The following is a 27,425-nucleotide window of genomic DNA, read 5'->3' as shown; positions in this document are numbered from 1 at the left end:
AAAGCGTCTGCTAAATGACATTTTAACATTGTAACATTGTAACAAATATGAGAAGTGTGAAGTGGAAGAATTGATAAGGTCGTTATTGCAAATGAGAATTGGTTCTCAATTGACTCACCTGGTTAAATAAAGGTTAAAATAAATAAATAAAATAAGATTATAAGGAGTAAAGAATTTTTATTTTATTTTATTTTGCTTTTTCTATCTATTGGTGCCAAACATTAAAGTCTGATTGTTATTGGTATCAGAAACTTGGTATGTGAGCTTTGAAGAGAGGGAGAGAGAGAAAAGTAGGACAGGAAACAGACAAAAAAGATCAAATGAAAAAAAGAAGAACAACTACATGAATACTAATTATTATTGTGCTGTACCTGTAATGGCTATGAGTTTGAAGTACTGTTCCGGTTTACAGTGCAATTGACAGGTACCCCACTTTAAAAACATTTAAAGCTAGGGTTGGTAGTCAAGGAAAACTAACATGAATTTGAATGTAGCATTTCCTCAGGGTTCCGGTGGCTGGTGGTGAGGCTTTCAGCAGTGTGTCTGCCCCCTGGTGGCTGGCTGCAGTATAGGTCAAAAAATCCGTCTCCCCCATTCATTTGAATGGAGGAGCAGTCAAACTTTAAAAAATAAATACACGGAGCAACGCTGTCCATTTTTATTTACAGTCTATGGTCTAACCCCTCTCCCCCTCCCCTTGTAGCTCCTCCAAAACGTTGCCCCGCTCACCTGAACGAGCGCCGCTGACTCAGGACCATATAATGGTGACTGTTTCAAAACCGGTCCTCAGCACATGGTTTGTGTTTTGCACTACGTCAACTCATGTCTCACTCAGCGGTAAGAAAACACCAAAACATTCTCATAGTGAAAGTTAAAAACACAAACAAACAGGAAATGTACGCTCTGCAGGAGGCGGGCAGAACGGCAGGACAGGATTTGATTGGTTTCATCATTTGGCTCCTGATGGCAGGGATTGGTTGGTGTTTTCCCAGGTTTACTCCGGCTGTAGATAGCAGCTTTTTTTACCTCTTTTTTTAAGAACACATTATGTATTGATTACCATCGGGACATAAAGATCATTTAACCAGTATAACAAAAAGTGGATCTAAATCTGACTACCAACCCCAGCTTTAATGCTGCACTAAGATTCTGTTCCCACTTATTCCAAATAGACCAAAACAACTTCCTTTGTAGACTGACCTTTTGTGTTACAGCACATTTCTCAAAAACTGCCCAGTTACTGAGTAACAGCCTCTCCAAGCGCTGAACTTCAGGAAGTAAAGAGAGCAGATAAATCTGTGATTAATTCAAGTACTGCTTGTTTGCTGACGCTCCTCGTTTATCAAAGCTATGCTCTCATGTCTCTCTCTCTCAGCCCGTCTTTCCTGTAAATGTGGATGCTCCTCCTCTTCAGTGCTGGTCACAGGTACATACCTCAGGACTGGCTGGCAGTCAGAGGCCTCTCTCTTTCCCTCTCTGGCTTATCTTCTTCCTCTTCATTGTGTCATCATTTCACACTGGGGATGGTGGGAACAACCCCAACATACTGCCCTCTGGATCTGTCTCTTGGTTTTCCCTGGATACAGTTTTTTTAAGGTAAGTTATTTGATACTCATTGTTGTTAGTAAATCCCAACTATTAGACTTAAATGTATATGTTTTAAATACAAGACTGCTTATAGAACAATAAACACAAACAAAGGTGTCTGACATATCTTGATTATGTGCTAAATCAATGGTACAAGAACTAATGTGGATCAGTGTTTATAAACACTACTTTGTAACATACCAATTGAATGCCACTGGGGAACAATGAGTCACAAAGACTACATTAGTTTTTTTATTTTTAGCATAAAGGAGAACATGTACTAAGCTGCTTCAGCTAAATAATCTCAGACATGTTTAATCTTGAGATAAGAGCAGGTAATAATAATGAACAGGCCTGAATAGGTTACACTGTGTCCACTGTGTCCCATGGCTCAGTGTTGTCACATCAAACAGTGGTGTCCTGTAAACACTCCAGTGCTCCTTTGTTTTTCCTAACAATACATGGAAGGAGTTCTGTAATTTGATGTGCAATCTGTAGTTCTTTATATAACATGAACTGGTAACAGCTTCTCCATCCCTCCAGAACATACAGAGGAAGATCGTGAGGAAGGATGAATCGCTCGTGTGTGAACTTTTGCAAAACTACGGTGGTCAATCTCAACTTTCTGTGCTGGGTGAGTACGCAAAGAGCAGCCACCACACTCACCCACCAAACACCAGACTGCTCCAACAGATAAGACATAGAAACCTGGACCGCTGCCATCCCTTCGTTTGTCAATAACATGATAACCTCCTGCTGTCAAGAAGGGGTCAGATCTGTGCCAAAGACGTCATGTTGAGGTGAGCTACATGACGTCATGTTGAAGTGAGCTACATGACGTCATGTTGAGCTGAGCTACATGACGTCATGTTGAGCTGAGCTACATGACGTCATGTTGAGCTGAGCTACATGACGTCATGTTGAAGTGAGCTACATGACGTCATGTTGAAGTGAGCTACATGACGTCATGTTGAAGTGAGCTACATGACGTCATGTTGAAGTGAGCTACATGACGTCATGTTGAAGTGAGCTACATGACGTCATGTTGAGCTGAGCTACATGACGTCATGTTGAGCTGAGCTACATGACGTCATGTTGAAGTGAGCTACATGACGTCATGTTGAAGTGAGCTACATGACGTCATGTTGAGCTGAGCTACATGACGTCATGTTGAAGTGAGCTACATGACGTCATGTTGAAGTGAGCTACATGACGTCATGTTGAGCTGAGCTACATGACGTCATGTTGAAGTGAGCTACATGACGTCATGTTGAAGTGAGCTACATGACGTCATGTTGAGCTGAGCTACATGACGTCATGTTGAGCTGAGCTACATGACGTCATGTTGAAGTGAGCTACATGACGTCATGTTGAAGTGAGCTACATGACGTCATGTTGAGCTGAGCTACATGACGTCATGTTGAGCTGAGCTACATGACGTCATGTTGAAGTGAGCTACACGACGTCATGTTGAAGTGAGCTACACGACGTCATGTTGAAGTGAGCTACATGACGTCATGTTGAGCTGAGCTACATGACGTCATGTTGAGGTGAGCTACACGACGTCATGTTGAGGTGAGCTACATCACGTCATATTGAGGTGAGCTACATGACGTCATGTAGGTTACCTACCTCAACTGATCCCTGTCCCTTAACACTCTATTCAGACCCCCTGCCCCCCCCTGTCCCTCCCAACTAGCCAGGTGAGGACTCAAGAGGCAAGAGAGAGGCTGCAGGTCCAGATAGCATCAGCTCAAGGCTCCTCAAATCCTGTGCAGATAAACTGTGAGGGATTGTGGGGCACATCTTCAACTTGAGCCTGAAACTAGGGAAGGTACCAGAGCTTAGGAAGACATCCTGCTTAGTACCGGTGCCAAAGACCCCTCACCCAAAGGCTTCAACAGCTACAGGCCGGTGGCGCTGACATCGCAGCTGATGAAGACCCTGGAGAGACTGGTTGTTGGTCAACTGAGACCCCTGGTAAGACCATCGATGGACCCGCTGCAGTTCGCCTACCAGCCTGGCACCGGGGTGGATGACGCTGTCATCTACCTCCTTCAGAGAGCCCTCTCTCACCTGGACACGGCTGGGGCCACTGTGAGGATCATGTTTTTTGATTTCTCAAGCTCCTTCAACACCATTCAGCCCCTGCTTCTGAGGGACAAGTTGGAGCACTCTGGAGTGGATCACCTCCACACGGCCTGGATTCTGGACTACCTCACGGATCGTCCGCAGTATGTGAGGGCCCAGAGGTGTCAGTCGACACCATCGTCTGCAGCACGGGGGGCCCCCCAGGGAACGTTCCTGTTCACCCTCTACACTGCAGACTTCACCCTCAACACAGCGAGCTACTACCTGCAAAGGTTCTCTGACGACTCTGCCATTGTTGGCCTCATCACCAATGGGGACGACAGGGAAGGTCAGGAGCTCGGACATCCGGAGGGAGCTCGGAGTAGAGCCGCTGGTGGAGGGATTATATCTCCCGCCTGGTCTGGGAACGCCTCGGGATTCCCCAGGAGGAGCTGGAAAGTGTCGCCGGGGAGAGGGATGTCTGGGTCAATTTGCTTGGACTGCTACCCCCGCGACCCGACCCCGGATAAGCGGAAGAAAATGGATGGATGGATGGATGGATGGATGGATGGATGGATGGATGGATGGGAGTACGGAGAGCTGACGCAGGATTTTGCAGTCTGGTACCAGAGAATCCACCTCCAGCTCAACGCAGGAAAGACCAAAGAGCTGGTGGTGGATTTCAGAAGACGCAAGCCCCCTCCTCCCACACCAGTGAACATCCAGGGAACGGACATTGAGATTGTGAAATCTTACAAGTACCTGGGTGTTCACCTGAACAATAAACTGGACTGGTCAGACAACTCAAATGCGCTGTACTAGAAGGGACAAAGCAGACTCTTTCTGCTCAGGAGACTCAGGTCTTTTGGTGTGGAGGGGGCTCTTCTGAAGTCCTTCTTTGACTCTCTTCTTCTTCTGCAGTGGTCAGACTGTATAATCTATATATATATATATACATATATATATATATACATATATATATATATATATATATATATATATATATATATATATATACAGTGGGGCAAAAAAGTATTCAGTCAGCCACTGATTTTTCAAGTTCTCCCACTTAGAAAGATGAGAGAGGTCTGTAATTTTCATCAGAGGTACACTTCAACTATGAGAGACAAAATGAGAAAAAAAATCCAGGAAATCACATTGTAGGATTTTTAAAGAATTCATAATTACGGTGGAAAATAAGTATTTGGTCAATAACAAAAGTTCAATTCAATACTTTGTAACATAACCTTTGTTGGCAATGACAGAGGTCAAACGTTTCCTGTAAGTCTTCACCAGGTTTGCACACACTGTACCTGGTATTTTGGCCCATTCCTCCATGCAGATCTCCTCTAGAGCAGTGATGTTTTGGGGCTGTCGCTGGGCAACACAGATTTTCAACTCCCTCTACAAATGTTCTATGGGTTTGAGGTCTGGAGACTGGCTAGGCCACTCCAGGACCTTGAAATGCTTTTTACGGAGCCACTCCTTCGTTGCCCGAGCGGTGTGTTTGGGATCATTGTCATGCTGGAAGACCCAGCCACGTTCCATCTTCAATGCCCTCACTGAAGGAGGTTTTGGCTTAAAATCTCAGAATACATGGCCCCGTTCATTCTTCCCTTAACACGGATCAGTCGTCCTGTCCCCTTTGCAGTAAAACAGCCCCAAAGCATGAGGTTTCCACCCCCATGCTTCACAGTAGGTATGGTGTTCTTGGGATGCAACTCAGCATTCTTCTTCCTCCAAACACGACGAGTTGAGTTTTTACCAAAAAGTTCTATTTTGGTTTCATCTGACCACATGATATTCTCCCAATCCTCTTCTGGATCATCCATATGCTCTCTGGCAAACTTCAGACGGGCCTGGACATGTACTGGCTTAAGCAGGGGGACACGCCTGGCGCTGCAGGATTTGAGTCCCTCTCGGCGTAGTGTGTTACTGATGGTAGCCTTTGTTACTTTGGTCCCAGCTCTCTGCAGGTCATTCATCAGGTCCCTCCGTGTAGTTCCCGGATTTTTGCTCACCGTTCTCATGATCATTTTGACCCCACGTGATGAGATCTTGCGTGGGGCCCCAGATCGAGGGAGATCATCAATGGTCTTGTATGTCTTCCATTTTCTTACAATTGCTCCCACAGTTGATTTATTCACACCAACCTGCTTGCCTATTGTAGATTCACTCTTCCCAGCCTGGTGCAGGTCCACAATTTTCTTCCTGGTTTCCTTGGACAGCTCTTTGGTCTTGGCCATGGTTGAGTTTGGAGTCTGTCTGTTTGAGGCTGTGGACAGGTGTCTTTTATACAGATAACCAGTTCAAACAGGAGCCATTAATACAGGTAACGAGTGGAGGACAGAAGAGCTTCTTAAAGAAGAAGTTACAGGTCTGTGAGAGACAGAAATCTTGCTTGTTTGTGGGTGACCAAATACTTATTTTCCACCATAATTTACAAATAAATTCTTTAAAAATCCTACAATGTGATTTCCTGGATTTGTTTTTCTCATTTTGTCTCTCATAGTTGAAGTGTACCTCTGATGAAAATTATAGACCTCTCTCATCTTTCTAAGTGGGAGAACTTGCAAAATCAGTGACTGACTAAATACTTTTTTGCCCCACTGTATGTGTATAAGATGTGCTTATTTTTTACCACTTTAATTTAAATTTAAATTGCTAATAACTTTTTAATAATTGTTCTTTATAGGCTCTTGTTTGCTTTATATATTTTTTGCACTGTCTACTGTGTTACTGTGACACTTGAATTTCCCCGTTGTGGGACGAGTAAAGGACTCTCTTAATCTTAATCTTATTTTATCTTACATGAGGAGTCCCAAAGTGCTGTCCCATTCCAGCTCTACAGTTTGAGCCCTCACAGCCTCACAGTCTAATGACTGCCGTACAGACACTGAATGATACCAACACAAGAACTAATGTGTCTTCTCTCTCCTGTGTGTGTGTGTGTGTGTGTGTGTGTGTGTGTGTGTGTGTGTGTGTGTGTGTGTGTGTGTGTGTGTGTGTGTGTGTGTGTGTGTTAGCTGTGTGGAGCGTTTGTGGTGGCTTTCGGGGAGTTCCAGGTGATTCACTCCAGGTACGCCTCCCTCGTCACCACCTTCTGGCCCATCTACCCAGCCAACACTCTGGTGGTGACCGGTACCATCGTGACCTGTGTGTGTTATGTGGGAGTGTTAGGGGGCATGAGGGAGAACCGCTGCATGCTCATCAGTGTGAGTATTTACGAGACTCTACCTTACAGGGTGGGAAAGTTTAGCGTACTGCATTTAAATGAGGGTCATTGATTCATTCTAGCGTTTCACTGCTTAACAAGGTTTTCATCGAGCCCTCTTTACACTTGGCAATATCATGCCTCTTTGGTAATCCAATCCCCAATGACCTGACTTCAACCCTGTGGAGCTCAGGTCATCCACAACTCACCTTCATCACCCCAGTTACAAAAGTCCAGGTGGTGGAAATGTCTTGTTCTTCAGACCCCACAATACGGTGGCTGAGAAGTGCGATGCAGATTGACATAGGATGAAACACTTTTACAAAGATGGAGACAAATTTACATTTTGGAAAACAAGTTTATAAAATCAGAAACATAGAACATTTTTACGTGTCCTGAACATAGTCTAAAGTATAAATAATGGACGTAGTATCCGTGACGTCACCCATCTGTTTCTGAACGCTGTTTTGAAGCTGATCGACGGCGGCAGCCATATTGGAAATGCAGAACTCAACCTAACTTCTGCTGAGCTAGTGTGAGGTAAAGAGGCGGGCCTTTAGCCTCCTCGCTAACAGCTACAGTGTTCCCGCCTGTCCATGAAATCAGTCATGTCCTTATTTGGGCAAAACTTTTAATCTTAATATCTTCTGAACTATTCTAAATAAATGTACCCCCGTACAGTGTGTGCTGATAGAGAAATGTGCTATTCAGACCTGAACCATTTTTTGAACCAGGCTGTAGACATGTTTATTAATGCTGTAGAGATCATCTTCTTTGAATGGGTGTGTATGTGGTTTCTGGTGTTTCTGCAGCCAGCCTCTAGTGGACGCTCCATGAACTGCAGTTTGTAACACTTAGGCATCATATTTTGAGACCGGAGGTTGCTGCTTGGTCCTGTAACAACTTTACAAACGGGCAGATTCTACCAGAAAAGGAATGTACTAGGACTGTTAACGAATATTCAAAATTTCGAATATTTCAGTCAGACAACTCACGTTTACTTAATAAGTTTATTGCAGCATACAGTATTGTGTTTGGCGTGTGGGCTCCAAATTTCATTACTCCTCGTAGATTATTTAAATGCAGACATTAGGAGCAATGAGATAGGACTAACCCCCCTCGGAGCCCGCAGGTGGAAGCCGGGGAGGAGGTGGGGACAAACTTCACATAGCACCGAGCAGAACAGCAGGAGCACTGCAAGCAGAGGCAGAGACAGGAGGCTTGCCGTTTAAATAGACCGCCGAATGAGGATGTTGAGATCAGCTGATGGAGAGGTGGTGACGTGTCAGTATGATGAGCGCGGCTCGAGTTGTCTGCCTGAACTAGCTTGCAGGCAGCGCTCCATATATTCAAATATATATTTGAATATTAAAAAAAAAACGGAGACTCGAATGTGAAAATTAATATTCGATTGTGGAAAAAACACATCGGCGGCTGCTTTGCGAGTGGGCGCACTGCATGACAGGTCAGGGACAGGTCACAGGAGTCACACATGCACAGCATGAAGCAGACTGCAGAGAGAAATCTTTCCCTCCCCTGATCCTCAGAGTGCTCTGAACTCGTCTTTTCCTCCGTTGGGAATACAGTGAATAAAAAGAGATCTGACCTCTTCACATGTGGACTGGCCTCTTCACATGTGAACTGTCTCGTGTTTTAGGCAAATAACCTGTCAGGCCTAAGACCCTGCATTGACAGTGGACTAAAAGAGCCAGACAATCAGTGATACTGTGATAAAATGCAGTTTTTCCACTTTTTTTTATACAATCGCCAAGAATGTATGTGGACTACTTTTTCCTTTTTAACTTCAATTAATTTTTAATAATATTTGCTTCAATCACTGAATGAAGCCTGCCTATATTAGGGACAAGAGTCGGGACCTTTAATTGCTCGAACAAGTCTTGTTCAGCACTCACTCAGCGCATTACGCACAGAGAGGGGGGCGAGCGAGCGAGCGAGTGAGAGGTCAATCAATCAATCAATCTTTATTTGTATAGCGCCAAATCACAACAAACTTTATCTCAAGACTCTTTTACAAACATAGGAGGTCTAGACCACTCTATGTCAAATTATGAACAGAGATCCAACACCAAGACAGGGTAAGACTCAGTCTGACCCCACCTTAATCCATCATGAGCATTGCACATCGCAGTATTTAGCTAGTTACAGCAAAGAGGACAAACTTCCTTTAACAGGCAGAAACCTCGAGCAGAACCAGACTCATGTTAGACACACAACATGCCTCGACCGAGTTGGGTCTGGAAAGACAGATAGAGGGGAGTAAGAGAGAGAAGTGATAGTGATGAGACGAGTCGTAGAAGCTGTTGTCTCTGGAGTCCAGCACGTCCGTATCAGCTGGAGTCCAGATCGTCCGCAGCAGGAGGACGTCTACGGCAGCTCAGAGGAACCTACGAGACAAGGGAGCTCAGGGACTCCAGAAAGGTCTATGGTTAGTAACTTTAATGGGACAGGGAGAGTTAAAGTAAGTGATGAAGGGGTTGGGGGGAAGGGGGTGAGCTAGGATCCCAGTGTGTCAGTGCGCCACTTCCCCCGGCAGTCTAGGCCTATAGCAGCATAACAAAAGCTGGTCCAAGCCTGATCCAGCTCTAACTATAAGCTTTGTCAAAAAGGAAAGTTTTAAGCCTACTCTTAAAAGTGGAGAGGGTGTCTGCCTCCCGGACCCTGACTGGTAGATGATTCCAAAGGAGAGGGGCCTGATAACTGAAGGTTCTACCTCCCATACTACTTTTAGAGATTTTAGGTACAACCATCAAGCCTGCATGTTGGGAGCGTAGAGTTCTAGAGGGGTAATAGGGCACTATGAGCTCTTTAAGATACGAGGGTGCCTGATTTTTAAAGGCTTTGTAGGTTAAAAGAAGGATTTTAAATTCTATTCTACATTTTATTGGGAGTCAGTGTAGAGAAGCTAACACTGGAGAGATGTGCTCTCTCTTCCTAGTTCTAGTCAATACTTGAGCTGCAGCATTTTGAACTAGCTGAAGAGTCTTTAGAGACTTATTGGGGCAGCCTGATAAGAGGGAGTTACAGTAATCTAACCTGGAGGTAACAAATGCATGGACTAGTTTTTCTGCGTCCCTCTGAGACAGGAAGTGTCTAATTTTAGAAATATTGCGCAAGTGAAAATAGGCTGACTTTGAGATTTGCTGAATTTGAGAGTTGAAGGATAAATCTTGATCAAATAGGACTCCTAGATTCCTAGCAGAGGTGCTGGATGCCAGACTAATGCCGTCTAAGGTACTTATATTATTAGAAAAAGTCTCTCTGAGGTGTTTGGGGCCAATAACAATCATTTCAGTTTTTTCTGAGTTTAGCAATAAGACATTTCTGGTCATCCAGGTCTTTATGTCTTTTAGACAAGCTTCCAATTTAGATAACTGATTGGTTTCTTCAAGCTTCACTGATAGATAGAGCTGAGTGTCATCAGCATAACAATGAATATTAATAGAGTGCTTCCTCATGATGTTACCTAAAGGAAGCATATATAAGGTGAAAAGAATTGGTCCTAGCACAGGTCAACAGTCTTCAAAGTGTTACGGTATAGACCATTAGGTCATTTACTTGTTTTGTAATGTGTAGGTATGTTTTAGGCGTGTTATATCTTAAATGAAAATACATATACAAGTAGTTATGTCTCCTTGTATTAGTTTGTCCACCTGTTATTGACATAATGCGCAAATATAGATATTCGAATGCTTCGAACCTCTGGGTTTTTTTTAGAGCGAATATTCGAGCGTCATTTTGGAACAATTTTGACAGCCCTAGAATGTACCAATGATTTTCAAAATAAAAGACATCTGTAATATAAAAATGTGCCACAGCTGGGGAATATATGTGCATATATATATATATACACTACCAGTCAAAAGTTTTTACACATTCTCATTCAATGGTTTTTATTTATTTTAATTATTTTCAGCATTGTAGATTAATACTGAAGACATCAGAACTATGAAATAATCTGGTTTTACCATAATCTGGATTACAACAGTAGTCAAATAGGACTATCCATTGTGTACTAACCCTACCTCTGAACAACACAACTGATGGTCTCAAACACATTAAGAAGGCAAGTCATTCTACAAATGAACTCTTGACAAGGCTCATGTTCATTAGAAACCATTCCAGGAGACCACTTCATGAAGCAGACTGAGAGAATACCAAGAGTGTGCAAAGCTGTCATGAAGGAAAAAGGGGGCTACTTTACAGAATCTAAAATATAAAACAGATTCTGCTTTGTTTAACACTTTATGTTCATTCAATAATTCCATATATGTTCTTTCATAGTTTTGATGTCTTCAGTATTAATCTACAGAGTTTACAATCACTAAAATAAATACAAACCCTTGAATGAGAAGGTGTTTCCAAACTTTTGACTTGTAGCATATATATATATATATATACATATATATATACTAAAGTTCCATTGTTGTTTTTTTTAGGTGTTTTCTTATCAGTCTGAATCAAAATGTTGACGTGGAATCAGGATTGTTACTGTCAATTATATACTAATTCCCCAGCTGCTGCACATTTTCCTATTACAGACATCTTTTATTTTGGAAATCATTGGTACATTTCTTTTACGGTTGAATTTGCTGTTTCTAATTTTGTTACAGGACTGGTAAAAATGTTGCGTCTCTTGTAAAATGATCTCACCGAACATTAGAGTTTTTCTGATTTTGTAAATTTGAATTGTGCTTCACAGCCACCGTAGGACAAGAATGTAATGAACAAATACGTCATCAATTCAGGACAACGTGGTCTTCTCTCTTTTGCAAGTCACATATAAAAGTGTTCTTCCTATCTCAACAGAAGCCAGTATGTCACAGTGGTCCACTTGTCTTTGAATCACTGATTTCAAAAAGAAGTCAAACATACACATTACACAAACTGACCTGTGTCTGAATGTGATTCAGTTCTACATCTTGATGGTCACCCTGATGCTTGTGGAGCTGGCCATGGCCCTTGTGTTCCTGGTCTACAGCAGAGAGGTAGGGGTAGGGGTGTATGTCGCCTCTGGTTCGCTGGTACTTGTGTGCTGCAGATCATGAAGCTGGCTTCTCTGTTTTGGCAGATTGACACATACTTTGAGAGAGATCTGATGCAAAGCCTGGAGATCTACAGACAGTCCAGTCCAGAAGGCAACAAGACCATTAAAGATGACTTTGATGCTGTCCAGCACGTGGTGAGTGATCCGCCACTCTTTGGCATTGCTTTGTGTTCATCACTGTAACAGGTTTGTTATGTCATATATATACATTCTGAATTGATGTTGCCCTTGTCTAAAACATTGGATCATTTCATTGTACAGTTTAGGTGTTGTGGAGTTCATGGAGAGGCAGACTGGAAGGGTAACACCCCGATCTCCTGCTGTTCCAAGGACCCATGTAACAGCGCTTTCCCCACCAACTGGCAAGAGGTTATTAAAACTTTGTGACTACAGGACGGTATGCAAGCCTTAGATTCTAAGGGGTCTCTAAACAGACCTATGGCACTCTGCAGTGCCTTATTAGAGGGGACTGGAAACTAATTCAAAAATTCCAATGTTAGAATATTTTAAATATAATATCATGGACTGCACTTTGTTGCATTAAGTCCTTAAAGGTGACTTATCATGCAAAATCGACTTTTTAACGGTTCTCTACCTGAAATATGTGTCCCTGGCATGTCTACAAACCCCCTGAAAATGAAAAGAATCCATTCTGCCCCTGTTCTGATTTCTCCACCTTTCTGTAAATGTGTGCTGAAACAAGCCGTTTCAGTTTTCAGTGTTTTTGTTACGTCACAACAATATCCGGTCTGTAACTGAAGTCAGAGCTCGGAGCTTGTTCAGCCCATAGACTGTATAAAATACAACTCAACCCCTCCTCTGTTTTTCATTCCCTGCACAAATGTGTGCTAACAAGGAGCTTAGGAGGGAGGCATGCTAGTTGTAGGCTGTCTTAATAAACACAAAGGTCGGTTTTACTCCCCACGTCTGCAGATTTGAAGATCTAGTGGATGATTTTTATTTTTCATGGAAAAGTGTTAGCGCTAGTTAGCATAGCTACATAGCTTCATGTCGTAGCTGTAGCTGTGTACCAAGACACACGTCGACATACTGACAAATAAAACAACAAGAAACACTAAATCTGTAACCAATCCTTCAGAAAGGTCCTGCTGCAGGAGCCTCTCCGTCAGGATCAGATTCTGGATCAGATTCAGAGGGTTGAAGTAACGTGATCTCTGAGCAGCCGTGTATATTCAGCCAACATGTAAACATTAGATCAGCGTGCTGGAGAGCCGAGGGCACATCCACTTCCTGAGGGGGCGTGGTCAGAGAGAAAACAGAGTGTTCTGAGGAGGACTGAAGAAGAGGGTTTTTCAGGCAGACCAAAATCTGATTTCAAAGTGTTTTTCTGAGCATAAACTTTAAAGACATGTTTTGGGGACCTCTTAGACCAATATATATTGATGAAAAAAACGTGATATTTCACTTTTAAGTCCACACCACAGGGGGAAATTAAATAAATAAACAGACGTTTTTCTACTTTACCTCGAAAACTACATGCTTTTAGACCTCAGGAACCAGGGTCTAAATTTAGTTCAGGGTGTAGGTAATCTCCCCCCTGAAAAGCCCCTGCTTGGGGGGTAGTACTTTCAAAGGTCCTGGGACTTTCGGGGGACAAGGTGTGGTGTGACTGTACTTTTAAGAAAAGAAAAGAAGAAGTTGTGATTCACTTGATTTCTCTTTCTTTCATTAGTTTTGATTTGTTCTATCTTTTTTGTATGTGTGTGTACTTTTCAAAAGAAGAAGCTGTGATTCTCTTGATTTAGCAGCTTGTAACAGTAGTCTTATCTCAGCGTACCGTGAATGCGTCTCTCCTCCCGGTGTTACGGTTTTAAAAGTGGCCCTGTAAACTGGAGCCCTTCAGCTGAACGTGTCAGTGTTTGTGGAGTTTACACAGCTGTTGAAACACAGAGGGAGTTCCTGGGAATGCAAACTAGTTTAGTTTTTATTAAGATTTCAAAATATCCTCATCAGATATTTAATGATCGTCTAAAGACATGTATGAGGGATGCATCCGGCTGAAAGTCTCCAGTTAACAGGGTCGCTGTTTAAACCAAAACACTGGTCGATCTCTGCCACGGCTTTTTGAGTTCAGAAGGATTTTAAAGCCGTGTTGAAACGTCTTTGCTACTCGCGCTTATCTCCTCTCACGTGTTGATTCAGTGAATCCATCTGTGATGAAATATAGACCCATCTAAAACAGTGCCAGCTGAGTCTCTTCATGCTAACAGGCTAACTGTTGTGTTGCTCATAATGATACCTGCCTGTTCGTCTGCTTCTATGGTGTCATCTGTGATGAATGTCACTCCTCTTTGTTTTACTGCCCTCTACTGGTCTGGTGGTGTAGTGCATTTGCTTTTATTTTCTCCATACGTCACTGTCCTGATTTACACAATCTACCCGGGACTTCAGCCCGTGGTCGAAACTCAGACAACAATGGGGGCACAGGAACCTTTTAGTTCAGGGGGAAGTAGTTCTGGGGGCTAAAAGACCTCTTAGAGCATGAGGGATCCCTGACTACTTTAATCAGTATACATAATAATGTGAATAAATAGAGAGTAGCAGAGAGAGCCTTGTGCATTTTCCTCTTGCATCCGTCCTCTTTTTCTTGCTTTACCTCTCTGATCCGTCCTTCATGTGTTTCATTGGTTCAGTTCTCTTTGGTGTATGCTGTGTGTGATCTCCTGTCTGTCGTTTTATGATATCTCTTTGTGTCTTTCAGGGATGTGTTGACAAACTGAAGAACTGGTTTGCCAGTAACTATCTGAGCACAGGTGCAGGTGTTGTCACAATGTTTATCATACAGGTAGAGTAGACTCAGTGTTTTCCCTCCATCATCAGGCTTCTAACATCTTTAACGTCTCTGAATATAACTGTTTGCAGTAACTTATATTTGTATATACTGTGTTCTCTTTGTTTACAGTTTATTTGTCTGTCCATCACCGTCCCACTATTTTGCCACTTCAAGAGACGTGGACTGGGTTACCAGTGAAAAGGAGCCAAAAACCCCAACCCCAACCCCAACACGGTCTCAGCAGATGTGTGTCTAACATGAGTCTGGTCCTGCTGGAGGTTTCTGCCTGTTAAAGGAAGTTTGTCCTTGCCACTGTAACTTGCTAAATGCTGCAAAGTGCTCTGCTCATGGTGGATTAATATGAGATCAGACTGAGTCCTGTCTGTAAGATGGGACTGGATCTGATCCTGTCTTGATGTTGGGTCTTTGTTAATAATAGAAAATAGAGTACGGTCTAGACCTGCTCTGTTTGGAAAGAGTCTGAGGAGAACGTTTGTTGGGATTTGGCGCTTTATAAATTAAGATTGATTGATTGGCAAAGACTTTTTTAAATTCAGGTTTTCAACATATCAAGCTTTTATTTCACTTATGAGACACTTAGAAAAGTTGATGTTAGGTTCTAAAGTTGAAAACTGAAGCCACCTGGAGGATGTGTCCTTTTCCTATGACAATTAATTAGCTGCCTTTATGTTTTTTTGTTGTTGCTATAATCTTCAGGCGACCTGATCGATCTTCATGTACCGTGTTCTTCTTATGTTTCCACCTCTTTGCTTCACTTCTTTAGAGCAACAAGTCTTTTTGACCTTTTTAAACTATCTCAGATTTGATTTTCTTTCATTTGTGTGATGTTATAGGCTCAAGTCTAAGCTCTAATTTCAGGTCACGGTAATGTTTTGTATTTTTTTGTGCACATACTACACTTCAGCCTCCTCTGCTCCGGGCGTCCCATGTTTCCTGATGCCCCGGAGACTACAGAGTGATCAAACTAATAAATGATAGAAGTCCTGATTCTGAAGTATTTTGTGACTCTTAAAAACTTCCATCCAGGAACTCAAAAGCAATCCAGTTTGATCCTACCACACTGAAACCTCAGCACTCACACCAAACCACTAGGTGGCAGTATTGTGTGACTTATTGAAGGAGAACACTTCTACAGTACATGTCGGGTCTACTGGCAAGCTTTCTTTCTGAAGGATGACTGGATTGACTCCCAGCTGAAGTGAGTCTGGCATGCAGCGAGCACATCTCACTAAATTTAACATAATAAATGCCAACTTGTTTTTTCTTGGCAGTCTGCTTCTTCAAGAAGGAAAGAAGGAGCTGGAACATTTGATTAAAACATCACAGTTTTCTTTCCTTTAGCTCTCAGTTTTCACACCCAGGTTTGTATTTTGTATGTGTGTTTGAGACTCTGAGTTTTTATTTGTGTAAAAACTGCAGGATGACCTGCCCCCCACATGCAGAGGCTACAGTCCTCGATGCATCAGTTGCAGTTTTTGACTCCTGGCTGCAGCCGTTTGCTGCATGTCTTCCCCTTTTTTATATAGTCTATGGTCATCCCCCACTCTCTCCTTCTAGTATTACCTGCTGCCAGCTGTGCTATTAGCAAAAGCATGAAATGACCTAATATCTCGATCCTGAGTTCACCAACACTCTCCTGAACAATGTTTTTTTATTTTTTATTTTTTTTTTCAAAGTAAAACAAAGACAGAAAAAAAGGCTGAGTACTGTGAATGGAAGAAACAGACCTTTCTACAACTGGTTAACATCTATGTCTGCCATTTTTTAAAAATAATTATTATTTTATTATAAACAAAATAATAAAAAGAAATACAATAAAATCAATAACAATTATTATTCTATTATAAACTAAATAATAAAAAATAAATACAATAAAAACAATAATAATTATTATTAGTATTATATATTAATAATAGCCATTTTAATTATAATAATACCAATAATTATTGAAAATGATTATTAATATTATGATGATGATAATAATAACAACAGTTATTATTATTAATATTATTATTATTAGTATAATGTTGATAACAATAATAATAATTGTTATTATTATTGTTCGTAATAATTTACTATAATAGCAATAAAAATTATAATGATAAAAATAACAATGGAATATTAATAATAAGTATTACTAATGTGATGATGTTGATTTTAATAATAATAATAATAATGATAAAAATAATGATAATAATTATTATTACCATTAATTATAATATGAAAATAATACGCATATAATAATAATTATTATTATTATAATTATAATAACATCATTATTATTATAATTATAATAACATTATTATTATTATAATTATTATTATATGATGTGATTATCATCATTAATAATAATATGACAATAATTATATAATGCACATATAATAATAATAATAATAATAATAACAACAATAACATTAATAATAATATTATTATTATTGCTATTATTATTATTGTTGTTGTTATTTGTGATATTTACCTTTTTTAGAATTTGACAGAATTGTATTTATGTAATCAGAGTGACACTCTTCAATCTTGAATTTTTGAAGCTTTTTTTGTAGCTAATATTAGACTCATTTCTAAAATATTTTCACCTTTTTTCTGGTTATATTTTGTTCAAACAAAAGTTTGCATTAAGCTGAAATTGAAACTTTGAATAAAGAGGTTTGACAGATTCATTGCAGCTTTCAGAAATGATTGACTTTACCTGAATCAGTGGACACTCTTTTTCTGTTTGTAAATAACTCCTTTTAGTGTTGTTGTTCTTCACCTTTACCAGCTAAACACTCCTCATTCATCCCTCCAGGCTTCTGGGTCACCCCTCTTTTACATATCAAACAAAGCAGGTCACACAGGTAAGTAGGTCATTGCACAGCTGAGGCTGAGAGTCCCTGGCTCCAGCACATGGCTGTGTACTGTACACGTTGTCAATCTGGCATTTGCTCCCCGCAGACTTCAGACATGTGAAGATGAGGCTCCCTACAGGAATCTCCATCAATGTGCCAGTGACCCGTTTGTTCTCTGACACCATCACCTCCTGGCTTAATGAACTGTCACAACAATAATAAAGCACGCGTTCCACCTCTGGTTCTCTCTATTCATTTATCTTCTTTTCTTTTGAAATGATGATTTCACAATAGCGTCTTATCGCCGTCCTGGCGTGCTTCTAACTTCTTCAAGTCTTTGTTTTGAAGAAAGCTCAGTTGTGTGTTTGTCACTCTGAGTTTGGAGTGATATTTGTTTACTGATTGGTAGCACGCCTCCAGGTTGTTATCAATATTCATGGTCCCAAAGCAGGACTTGGACTTTGATGATTCCCTCCCTCCTCCTGAAGTGGCACAAGCAGTTTGGCATCATTAGTCTTATGTGATGCATCTTAATTCAAGTTTACAAGGACATGTTGATTAAATATTAACAACTCATTTGATAAGCATTGAGAGTTGTGTGGGGTTTAGGCACCCAGATTATCTTTATCTCTTTGTAGTGTAACTGAAGTCCTGTGGGGAAAATGCCAGTTTTAAATGTCTGTGGTGTTAGATTGGGCGCTATAAGTTATTATGCAGGTAACCTTTTCTTGAAAATCTGGAAGTCTGATGTTCAGAAAGAAACAGTGTTTCAGTATGATGTATGTAAGGCCTTGTGCTTTAACAAAACCCTTTGTGTTTGAATCTACAAAGCTTTCTAATATCCTTTATCACAGACCACATGTATATAGGTGTGCCACATTATTATTGAAATCACTGAAATCATCATCATCGGCCCCAAATCCCTCCTCCCCTCCGCCCAGGACTTCAAGCTCTCCATAGACGGTCACTCAGTCACCCCCTCCCCTCAGATCAAGAACCTTGGCGTCATCTTCGATCAGACTCTCTCCTTCCAACCCCACATCCGTCACATCACCAAAACTGCCTTCTTTCACCTCCGCAACATCGCCCGCCTCTCACGACTCGACTACTGCAATAGCCTCCTGTATGGTCTTCCCTCCTCCCATCTACAAAAACTACAATACGTACAAAACTCTGCTGCCCGGCTACTCACCCACTCCCGCTCCAGAGACCACATCACCCCTGTCCTTCAACAGCTCCACTGGCTCCCCGTAAAACAGCGCATCCATTTCAAGATCCTGCTCACCACGTACAAATCCCTCAATAACCTGGCCCCCCCATACTTCACTGACCTTCTCCAGTACTACCACCCCTCCCGCCGTCTCCGATCCTCTGACTCCAACCTCCTCACTCCCATCACTAAATCCAAGCACCGTACCTTGGGGCAGCCATTCTCAACCCTGGGGTCCCGACCCCAATGGGGGTCGCGAGATGATTTCTGGGGGTCGCCAAATAATTTTCGAAAAATATATCTAATATTATATTACAGAATTTCAGTCAGGGAGCTGTTCTAGTTGCTTTGTGCTTCATTACTTTTTCAAAATGCATTGTATCAACTAAATTTGTATGAATTGACCTGTGCGCGTGAGATCATGCTCCGTGACCCACGGCGGGAAAAAAGACAAAGAAAAACAAACCATTAACCTCGCGCTACATTTTGCAACAAGTTTGCTAGCTTTCTGATGCTGTAAAATGGAGCCATGGCTTAAGAGAAAAAGTGTTCCAGCTCGAGACTTGGGTCAGCAGCAGGGGTCTCAGAGTCAGTCACCAGACAGTCTGACAGCAGGACCACCCCCTGAGAAACGGAAGGCACTGGGGCCGACACCGGCTGTACTGATGGGGCGTGTAAGTTACAGAAAGGACACGCCTTTAGAATATTAGAAGTTATGAATTTAGACAGAATGTCATGAAAAACAAGTATCTAATGAGATTTAATGTGGATGTTATTCATCATATTCAGAAATGTCCCTTAATATCTTGAGCGAAAGCTCATCCACGGAGGCAAAATGGCTACTTTTCTCTCTCACACACTTGTCGACTATCACTTCACTTAACTGCGTTTCCTCAATCTTTCGATTTCTCTACTGGCATTAAAGTTAAATTGGAGCCATAGTTTTATTTACAACTAATTAAGGGAGTGCAATAAGAACTCAAAGTATATTTTTCAGTTGGTTTTTCAGTATACCTGCACCGTTTTTCTGTTTCAGCACCGCGGACAGCGCTCATTATCCATTCTCACCGGCAATGCGTGCGTGATTGGGGGGGGGGGGGGGGGGTCGCGGACACCAGTTCATGTTAAATTGGGGGTCGCCACTCAAAAAGGTTGAGAACCGCTGCCTTGGGGGACCGGGCCTTTGCCATAGCCGCCCCCACCCTCTGGAACTCTCTCCCCCCACACATCCGTGCTTCTGACTCACTTCATTCATTTAAGAAACAGTTAAAAACTTACCTTTTCAAACAGGCATTCCCCACACATTAATTATTCCACCTCTTCCCTTGTCGTCTGCTTGTCTTGTATGTCTTTATTTGTATTTATTTATTTATTTGTAAAGCGTCTTTGAGTTATTTAAAAGCGCTATATAAAACTTAGGTATTATTATTATTATTATTATTATTATGCATGTCCTATTCAACTTTGACCATGGGCAAGGAAAGTGACCTGACCATAGAGAGTCAAACTGTCAAGAGTCTGAGTAAGAGGGAATCTACTGATGATATGGACAAGAAATGACAGCGTGACAACCGAACCATTAAAAGATCCGCTCAAAGTAGTCAGGATGGGAGAAAACCCAGAGGAGAAGAAGCCTGTTGAACATTATCAAAGTGAGAACGGTCAAGAATCAAACCAGAGGTTGCTTAAAGACTCTTAGCTATGAGTTAGGCCATTTTAAAGCTGTGGGGCTCGATGATGTACCCAGGTCTACTCCATGTAGGACGCCAAGACGAGTGGCAAAGGTCCAAAAGGCAAAGAAAAGACCTCCACTGATGAAAACATGACTGGAATGGACTCAACAATACATGAAGTCCAACTTCTCCATGAGTGCCAGGCGACCCTACATCGACCAGATGGGTGCATGCCTCCCTCAAGTTCTTGCCTCCAGGCATCTCAGGGCCGGTAATTAAAACCTGCTGAAGGAGAGTAAATGCCACACATCTGTGAGATCAGATGGCCTATTTGAAGGGAGGGAATGTGAGAAACCAAATTGAGTTTCTTTTATGGACGCTTGCATTCCCTGGTGAGTGTTAATTATAGTATGCTATAAAACACAAAGGGCTGAATGGGGATGTGGGGCACACACACACTTAACCTCTATGCTAACCTGTAGAGAGGGATGTAGTTAAGTGCTCCATGTTGAGGCTAGGCTCATACAGCTCACTCATATTTTCTATAATTTTCATAACCCAACTGTTGAGTATATCTGTTCTTTCAGTGTACCCGCCCTCTCTGTGTTATATTGACTTGGGGTCAAGGTTTTTTGAAGAGGGCTGTATGGGGTTCAGTTTTTGGCTCACTTTTGGACAGTTTCATGGAACATCAAATCTCTATTGCATGTTTACACCTGAAACATTTCCTTAACTTTTAGAAACCTAGTTTTTGTGTCGGCTTATTGGCCAAAATGAAAAGCTGTGATGTCATCGTTTGAGCCACACTGGTCAAAATGTAAGAATGCTTTTTCATGACATCCTAGTGTGGGGCGCTGTTGTCCTGGAAAACCCTGATCCAACAAATTCAAATTGCGCATGCCTACTACACATAAACAACCATAAACATGGTGAGAGGTACCGGCGTGACTGAGAGAAGATCAAGAAGAAATGGACATTTGATTAGAAGAATCTAGAATGAACAAACAGCTGTTTTCAGCAAGTCAATCCTCAAAGAGAACAAACAAGGAGAAAGGGAAAGTTTGGCTTCAGATCTTGAACCGGGTAAATGCGTGTGGTGTTTCTGAGCACGCTCAGTAGAAGACCTACAAAATAAAATAAGCAACATGAAAGCGGCTTTGAGCAACATGCACCGGCACCAATGTGGTCCAGGTGGAGGACCACCTGTCCCCCCATTGAAGGATGTGATAAGGACTTGTTAACAGAGTTGTTTGGGAAGGATTCACTTCAGGATGTTGCTGGTAGGTTACCTAAGAATTATGTTGCGTCTCCTAAATCTAAATTTGATGTATATTTCAACATGGTCATACTTTTCCAAAGGATTTGTTTGATCCCTAAATATACATTGTCTTCTCATATTTGGTCTTAAACGGTAACATATAAGGACGATGTCCTCCATCCTTTAAACAGCCTAACAGGTGAGATAATCCTGCTGTTAGCACCTGTAATGGTGGAGTCTACCTCCATTAAATGTAATGCTTTGTTGGGGCGTTAACCTGGATCATGCAGACCCCTTATCCATTTTTATTTCACCATTAGTACAAACGGCCTGTTTTCATCCCTATTGGCTGGACGTGCATACGGGCCCTGGTTGCCAGGGTACATTATGGATGCTGAGTGGCTGCCTGTGGTTGTGGCGCTGGGCGTTTGGTTGTAGAAAACTTACTCTGGTGAGGAGATCTGGTCACAGGGAGATACTGTCATGTCTTAACAGCCCGTGATGTGCAGATGTAGAATGAACCTCGTGACACTGGCCAGCTTGAATAGTAATTCGATTTATTACAATCAAACAGCATCAGCATCAGTAACAAGCATCGCGACTGCTTGGAGGACGACCGGGCCAGATGAAGTCGCCTCTCTTCTGTCTCCACGTTCTGGCTTAAATACTATGAAGGTGTACTCAAATTAGAATGAGGGTGTCCTTCAGACATACACAGATATGGACTCTTCAACACAAGTTTCACGTTAGCTGCTATTTGACTCCATTTATGAACGCCTTGTTCTAAGTATTGACAGAGACGGCAACTGTCACTGTCAATCATATATTTGCCTAGGTCAAAGGTGATCTTTTTTAGGCCCTCCCTTGAGACTTCTGGAGCCTACTATTGTAACTCATTCTTGTGGGCCCCTGGAATTATTTTAAACAACACAGACTAGCAACATATACTTAATCTTATGTGGTTGAATATCAGATACTTCAATACAAAGTAAGTTTCTCTCAAGGGAAAAAAAAGGGGTTAAAAAAAAAAGCACTTCAAGAGGGCCTGAGCTGATTACCACGCTTGGTAAACGGACGATCTGGCGATGAGTGGAGGACTGAGCCGGGCTTTAGTACTGCAGACAGAGTGGATGGCTTGATTGCAGATGAGCAGCAGGTGAGTATACTTGATTGCAGCAAGGTGAGTTGAGTCCACCCCCATCTCCAGATGTGCCAACAAACAAGACTGAGGCTGTTTCCAAAACCTCCTACTATACTAGCAGTACGTACTGATTTGGTCTAAATTCAGTATGTAGTAAGTAGTAAGTGAACCAGAGCAAAATCTGCAGTAACCCATAATGCATAGCGCTCATTCTGCTTTTTCTTTTTCCTTCTTTTTTGACAGGAGGAAATCCATTTCTGGGTGTTGTGAAAATTATTGAATTATATATAAACCACTTTTTGACTTTTTAAATCATAAATGGATGATAAAGAAGCAGTTTCTCTATCGGCTCAACCGTTGTTTACTTCCTCTTTGCGAAACCGGAAATCTTTTTTTTAATTTTTTTTCTTATTTTCTTCCCTCCTCTTGTCTGCATATATATTTCTGGTTTGTGTCATGTTTGTCACAAACTGTCAAATATTAATGCAATTTATTCTTGCAGCAAAAGAAAAGAAAGAAAACCTTTTTCTTCTGTGCTTGTGACTGTGTGCATGCAACCATCACCATCCCTCTTAGAACTCTGGCCTATCTTTTATTGGCAGCTAATATCATGTTCTGTAAAAGAGGGCGTGCACACCTAGGTGGACCAAAAAATTAAATAAAGTAAAAAAAGGAATACACAAAGGAATACAAAGGGACAGGGAAAGAGAAGGAGAGAGAGAGACCTAAGACACTTAGGGCCTGATCTACTAAGATCCCAAATAACGAGCGCTAATTTGCGTGTGCAAATAATAATTTTGCACGTGTTCTTTCTGGGCGTGTTGCGGGTGATCTACTATGACTGCGTGCGCAAATGATAACAAGTGCAAAAGTGATGCGGACTGCCCTTTAATGAGCATTTTGCGTGTGCTATCGGCTGTCACCATGGAGAGTTTGAGGGAGCAGAGTGGTCTTAAGCGATAAATGAAGTTTGAAGACATGGAGTTGGAGGTCTTTGTGGAGGAGGGAAATAAACACATCGGTGAACTCCAGCAAAAGTGAATGATGTGAGAAAAAACAGAAGATCTGCCGATGAAATAAACGCATCTACTCTACTCCAAAACTCAATCAGTGTTTTGATGGAGTTTAGAGAGCGATTTGATGAGGCCTGTCCCTTCTTTCATTTTTTACTCTTCCCGTCAACGTTGCACCTTCTGAGCGCTCATTCTCCAAGTTAAAACTAATTAAACCCCTTGAGGAGCACGGTGGGACAGGAGAGACAGAGTGGACATATCATGTTATCTATTGAGAATGACAGAGCAAAGAAAATGGACATACAGTGCATCGTGGACAAGTCCGCAGAGCTTAAGGCTCCTTCAAACAGTGGTGAGTAGGCCGAGTACTTCATGTTGATTTTTTGTTTGTATGTGAACATGTGGGCCGCTGTGCCAATTTGACTAAACTTTATATCTGTTGATACAGTGACCTACTGTGCTCTCATTAGTTGAAAAAGTTAAAGTGGGTGTCAGAATGATGCGGTCGCTATCCGTGGTGCTGAACTGCTTTGAATTTATGTTGTTTTATGTATTTATTTGTGTTGTTCTCTTGGTTTGTTAGACTTCATGTCCGTTTGATTGACTTAAAAATGACATAAACTGTGTGTAAAAACTGTAGTAATGCTTGTAAGCCCAGCTTTTGTGGGCATGTTTCAAAGCGATGTTATGATGAGCGTTACAGGCAGCCATGTGTGCGTAACGCTCTGCCAGTTTGCACCTGCCTTTCAAACGTGCTAAATATAGATGCAAAAATACCGCTCGCTATCTGCTTCAGGTTTGATAAATCACATTGCGTGTGCTAAATAATTACATTTGCATCTCCTCCTCCCAGTATTTTGCGCGTTCTGATGATCTACATGTATTCTGCATATTCATGAAGGCAAACACGCTAAATGGATAGCGAGCGCTATTTTGCTCATTTGACAGACGCAATCCTCAGTGCTCCCGGTTAGTACGTCAGCTTTGCAAGTTTGCACATGTTTTTATACACGCAAACCTTTAGTAGATCGGGCCCTTAGATGGAGAGGGACCATCTCACCATGACGCCAAAAACACTGTGTGGTAATCCTAATGATTAAGCAACCCTTAGTGTCCACAATCATTACTGAAGCTTGGGTCAGAGGGTTGCCGCCGTGCTGTGTTCTATTTGTGTAACAAGACCACCACTGGTGCAGATGATACCACTTGGGTCAGATCAGCCGAGCGGTTCAGCCCAGCACACGGGCCGCGAGAGCAGTCAGACCGAAGGACCCAACGCGCTGCGGGAGACCCAGGCCAGGGGACAAGGAAAGGACCCAGACCGGAAGCAAACAGGTACCGCCGGGGCACCCAGGGCGACCCCCAGGTCACCCAGCAGGAGGAAAGGGGGGCGAGGGGGGAGAGATCCCGCAGCCCCCCCAAGGAACACCTCCACAACACCGCCCCCACAGCCCCCAAGACAGAGCCAAAGGAGCCACCAAGGCCGAAGGGGCCCAGCACCAGGAGCAGAAACCGGAAATCTAGTGACGTCTGGCTCAGCATACTGCAGAACAGATCGAACAGAACAGCCATACTACAGACTAAATTCAAACGCAGTATGTAGTAGGCAGTACCTACTGTCTACTACATTAGTAAGTAGTATGTAGAAGGCGGTTTCTGAAACAGCCAAACACAAAGGGAAAGGGAAACAGAAGAAAAGGGAGGGAAGGAGACCTCACAGTATATGTGTTTGATCATTTACTGGATATACCTCATTCCATAAAACCCCTTTGTGTTTTTATGGGTAGAGAACACTGAGTTCTCTGCAGCGAAGCAGAGAGATAATACTGAGCACAGGCAGCAGTGGATTAGTGAGGCTTGAGAGTGGAGCAGGCTCCAGCTGGACGGCACTGATGGAGCTATATGGTAATTTTGCAGGTTTTTCATAGTAATAGGCCGATTCACTCTCCTGACCCAGGGACAGGTGAGCACAGTCACTTGATTGACAGGTAGATAGAATATAAGTCAACAGGAAGTCTGTGAACTCTTTTATATACTTTGTACATCTTTGCTGATGCACTGTTTTGTGTAGCTGTGGATTGTCTGTGTTGTGGAACTGAATTTGATCCCTCTTTAAAATCTTGCTGTATATCCTGAGGAAATAATGAAGTGAGAAACACAAGTTAAATTACCATTAGAGGGAGAGTTAATGAGCAGGACATCTACATTTACATTCTTTTTGAAGTTTGGAATGACCCAGTTTTTGCTGCTTTAACAACTCGGTGTTTTATCTTCTGGTTATTACTTTCAGAACAAAGTTTGATTCATCTAGCAAGTTATTCATCCTAAAGTGTAGCACTCTTTACTGCCGAAAGGTCTTGTTGGAATGTTAAAGAGGAAGGTCAGATCAGCTTAACCAGTACTGATTTACGGTGGCTGGGAAGTGCAATGCAAATTAACGAAGGATGAAACACGTTTACTAGGGGTGCAACAATACGTGTATCTGTACGATACGCAATTTTATATTCATTTTATCAACTTCTGACGAGGCGCTCTGTGCTGAAAGTTCAGAGGATCTGCGCTCGACTCCTCCGGGCTGCATTGTCGAGCGCAGGTCCACTGAACTGCGCGCTCCTCCCACATTCATTCAGTCCAAGCTGGTCACGTTTGTTTTAACTGTGCTTCAAATGGTAATATTTATTTCACCACAGGACGGTCTGCTGGGATCATATGTTCACGTATGTGTGTGTGAGCGTGCCCGAACGAGAGGGAAGCACGAGTGTCCGCTTTGGTTGCAGAGCAGAGTTGTTCCGTGGTCCTGTAGTGATGCTAGACTGGGTGATGTGGTTTTAAAGTGCGTATATGCATTACTTGTGGTCTTATACTGCATGCTGTGTAAGACTTCAGCCTGATACCAAACAGTGTTTTCCCCTGCCGTTATATGGGGGGGGACCCGCTGGGTCCCGCCCCCCCTTGGAAGTCAAAGCAGAAGTGATTTAAAGGGGACATATCATGCTTTTTTCATCAATATATATTGGTCTAAGAGGTCCCCAAAACATGTCTTTAAAGTTTATGCTCAAAAAAACACTTTGAAATCAGATTTTGGCATGCCTGAAGAACCCTCTTCTTCATTCCTCCTCAGAACAGTCTGTTTTCTCTCTGACCACGCCCCCTGAGGAAGTGGATGTGCCTCGGCTCTCCAGCACGTTGATCTAATGTTTACATGTTGGCTGAATATACACGGCTGCTCAGAGATCACGTTACTTCAACCCTCTAAATCTGATCCTGACGGAGAGGCGCCTGCAGCAGGACCTTTCTGAAGGATTGGTCACAGATTTAGTGTTTCTTGTTGTTTTATTTATCAGTATGTCGACGTGTGTCTTGGTACACAGCTACAGCTATGAACATGTAGCTATGTGGCTATGCTAATTAGCGCTAGCACTTATCCATGATAAGTAAAAATCATCCACTAGATCTTCAAATCTGCAGACGTGGGGAGTAAAACCGACCTTTGTGTTTATTAAGACAGCCTACAACTAGCATGCCTCCCTCCTAAG

At 42.2% G+C, this 27,425-nt stretch overlaps 1 protein-coding gene across 2 annotated transcripts; it reads left to right on the top strand.

Annotated features, from left to right (window-relative positions):
• Positions 1 to 1,132: 1,132 nt before the first annotated feature.
• On the top strand, positions 1,133 to 15,035 carry LOC117819262 (leukocyte surface antigen CD53-like). 2 transcript variants are annotated; one of them, XM_034692539.1, is made up of 8 exons: positions 1,133 to 1,596; positions 2,131 to 2,221; positions 6,684 to 6,872; positions 11,803 to 11,877; positions 11,961 to 12,071; positions 12,198 to 12,305; positions 14,659 to 14,742; positions 14,860 to 15,035. In XM_034692539.1, exons 2-8 carry the CDS (start codon positions 2,159 to 2,161, stop codon positions 14,926 to 14,928), a joined length of 699 nt encoding a protein of 232 aa, XP_034548430.1. In that variant the 5' UTR covers positions 1,133 to 1,596; positions 2,131 to 2,158; the 3' UTR covers positions 14,929 to 15,035. The 2 variants fall into 2 exon arrangements, with proteins under 2 accessions (XP_034548430.1, XP_034548432.1); XM_034692541.1 differs by lacking the exon at positions 11,803 to 11,877.
• Positions 15,036 to 27,425: the final 12,390 nt, after the last annotated feature.

This window comes from Notolabrus celidotus, chromosome 9, assembly GCF_009762535.1.
Source record: "Notolabrus celidotus isolate fNotCel1 chromosome 9, fNotCel1.pri, whole genome shotgun sequence".
Taxonomy (NCBI): Eukaryota; Metazoa; Chordata; class Actinopteri; order Labriformes; family Labridae; genus Notolabrus; species Notolabrus celidotus.
Note: the sequence above shows the minus strand (reverse complement) of the source record. Positions and strands in the feature narration are given on the sequence as shown.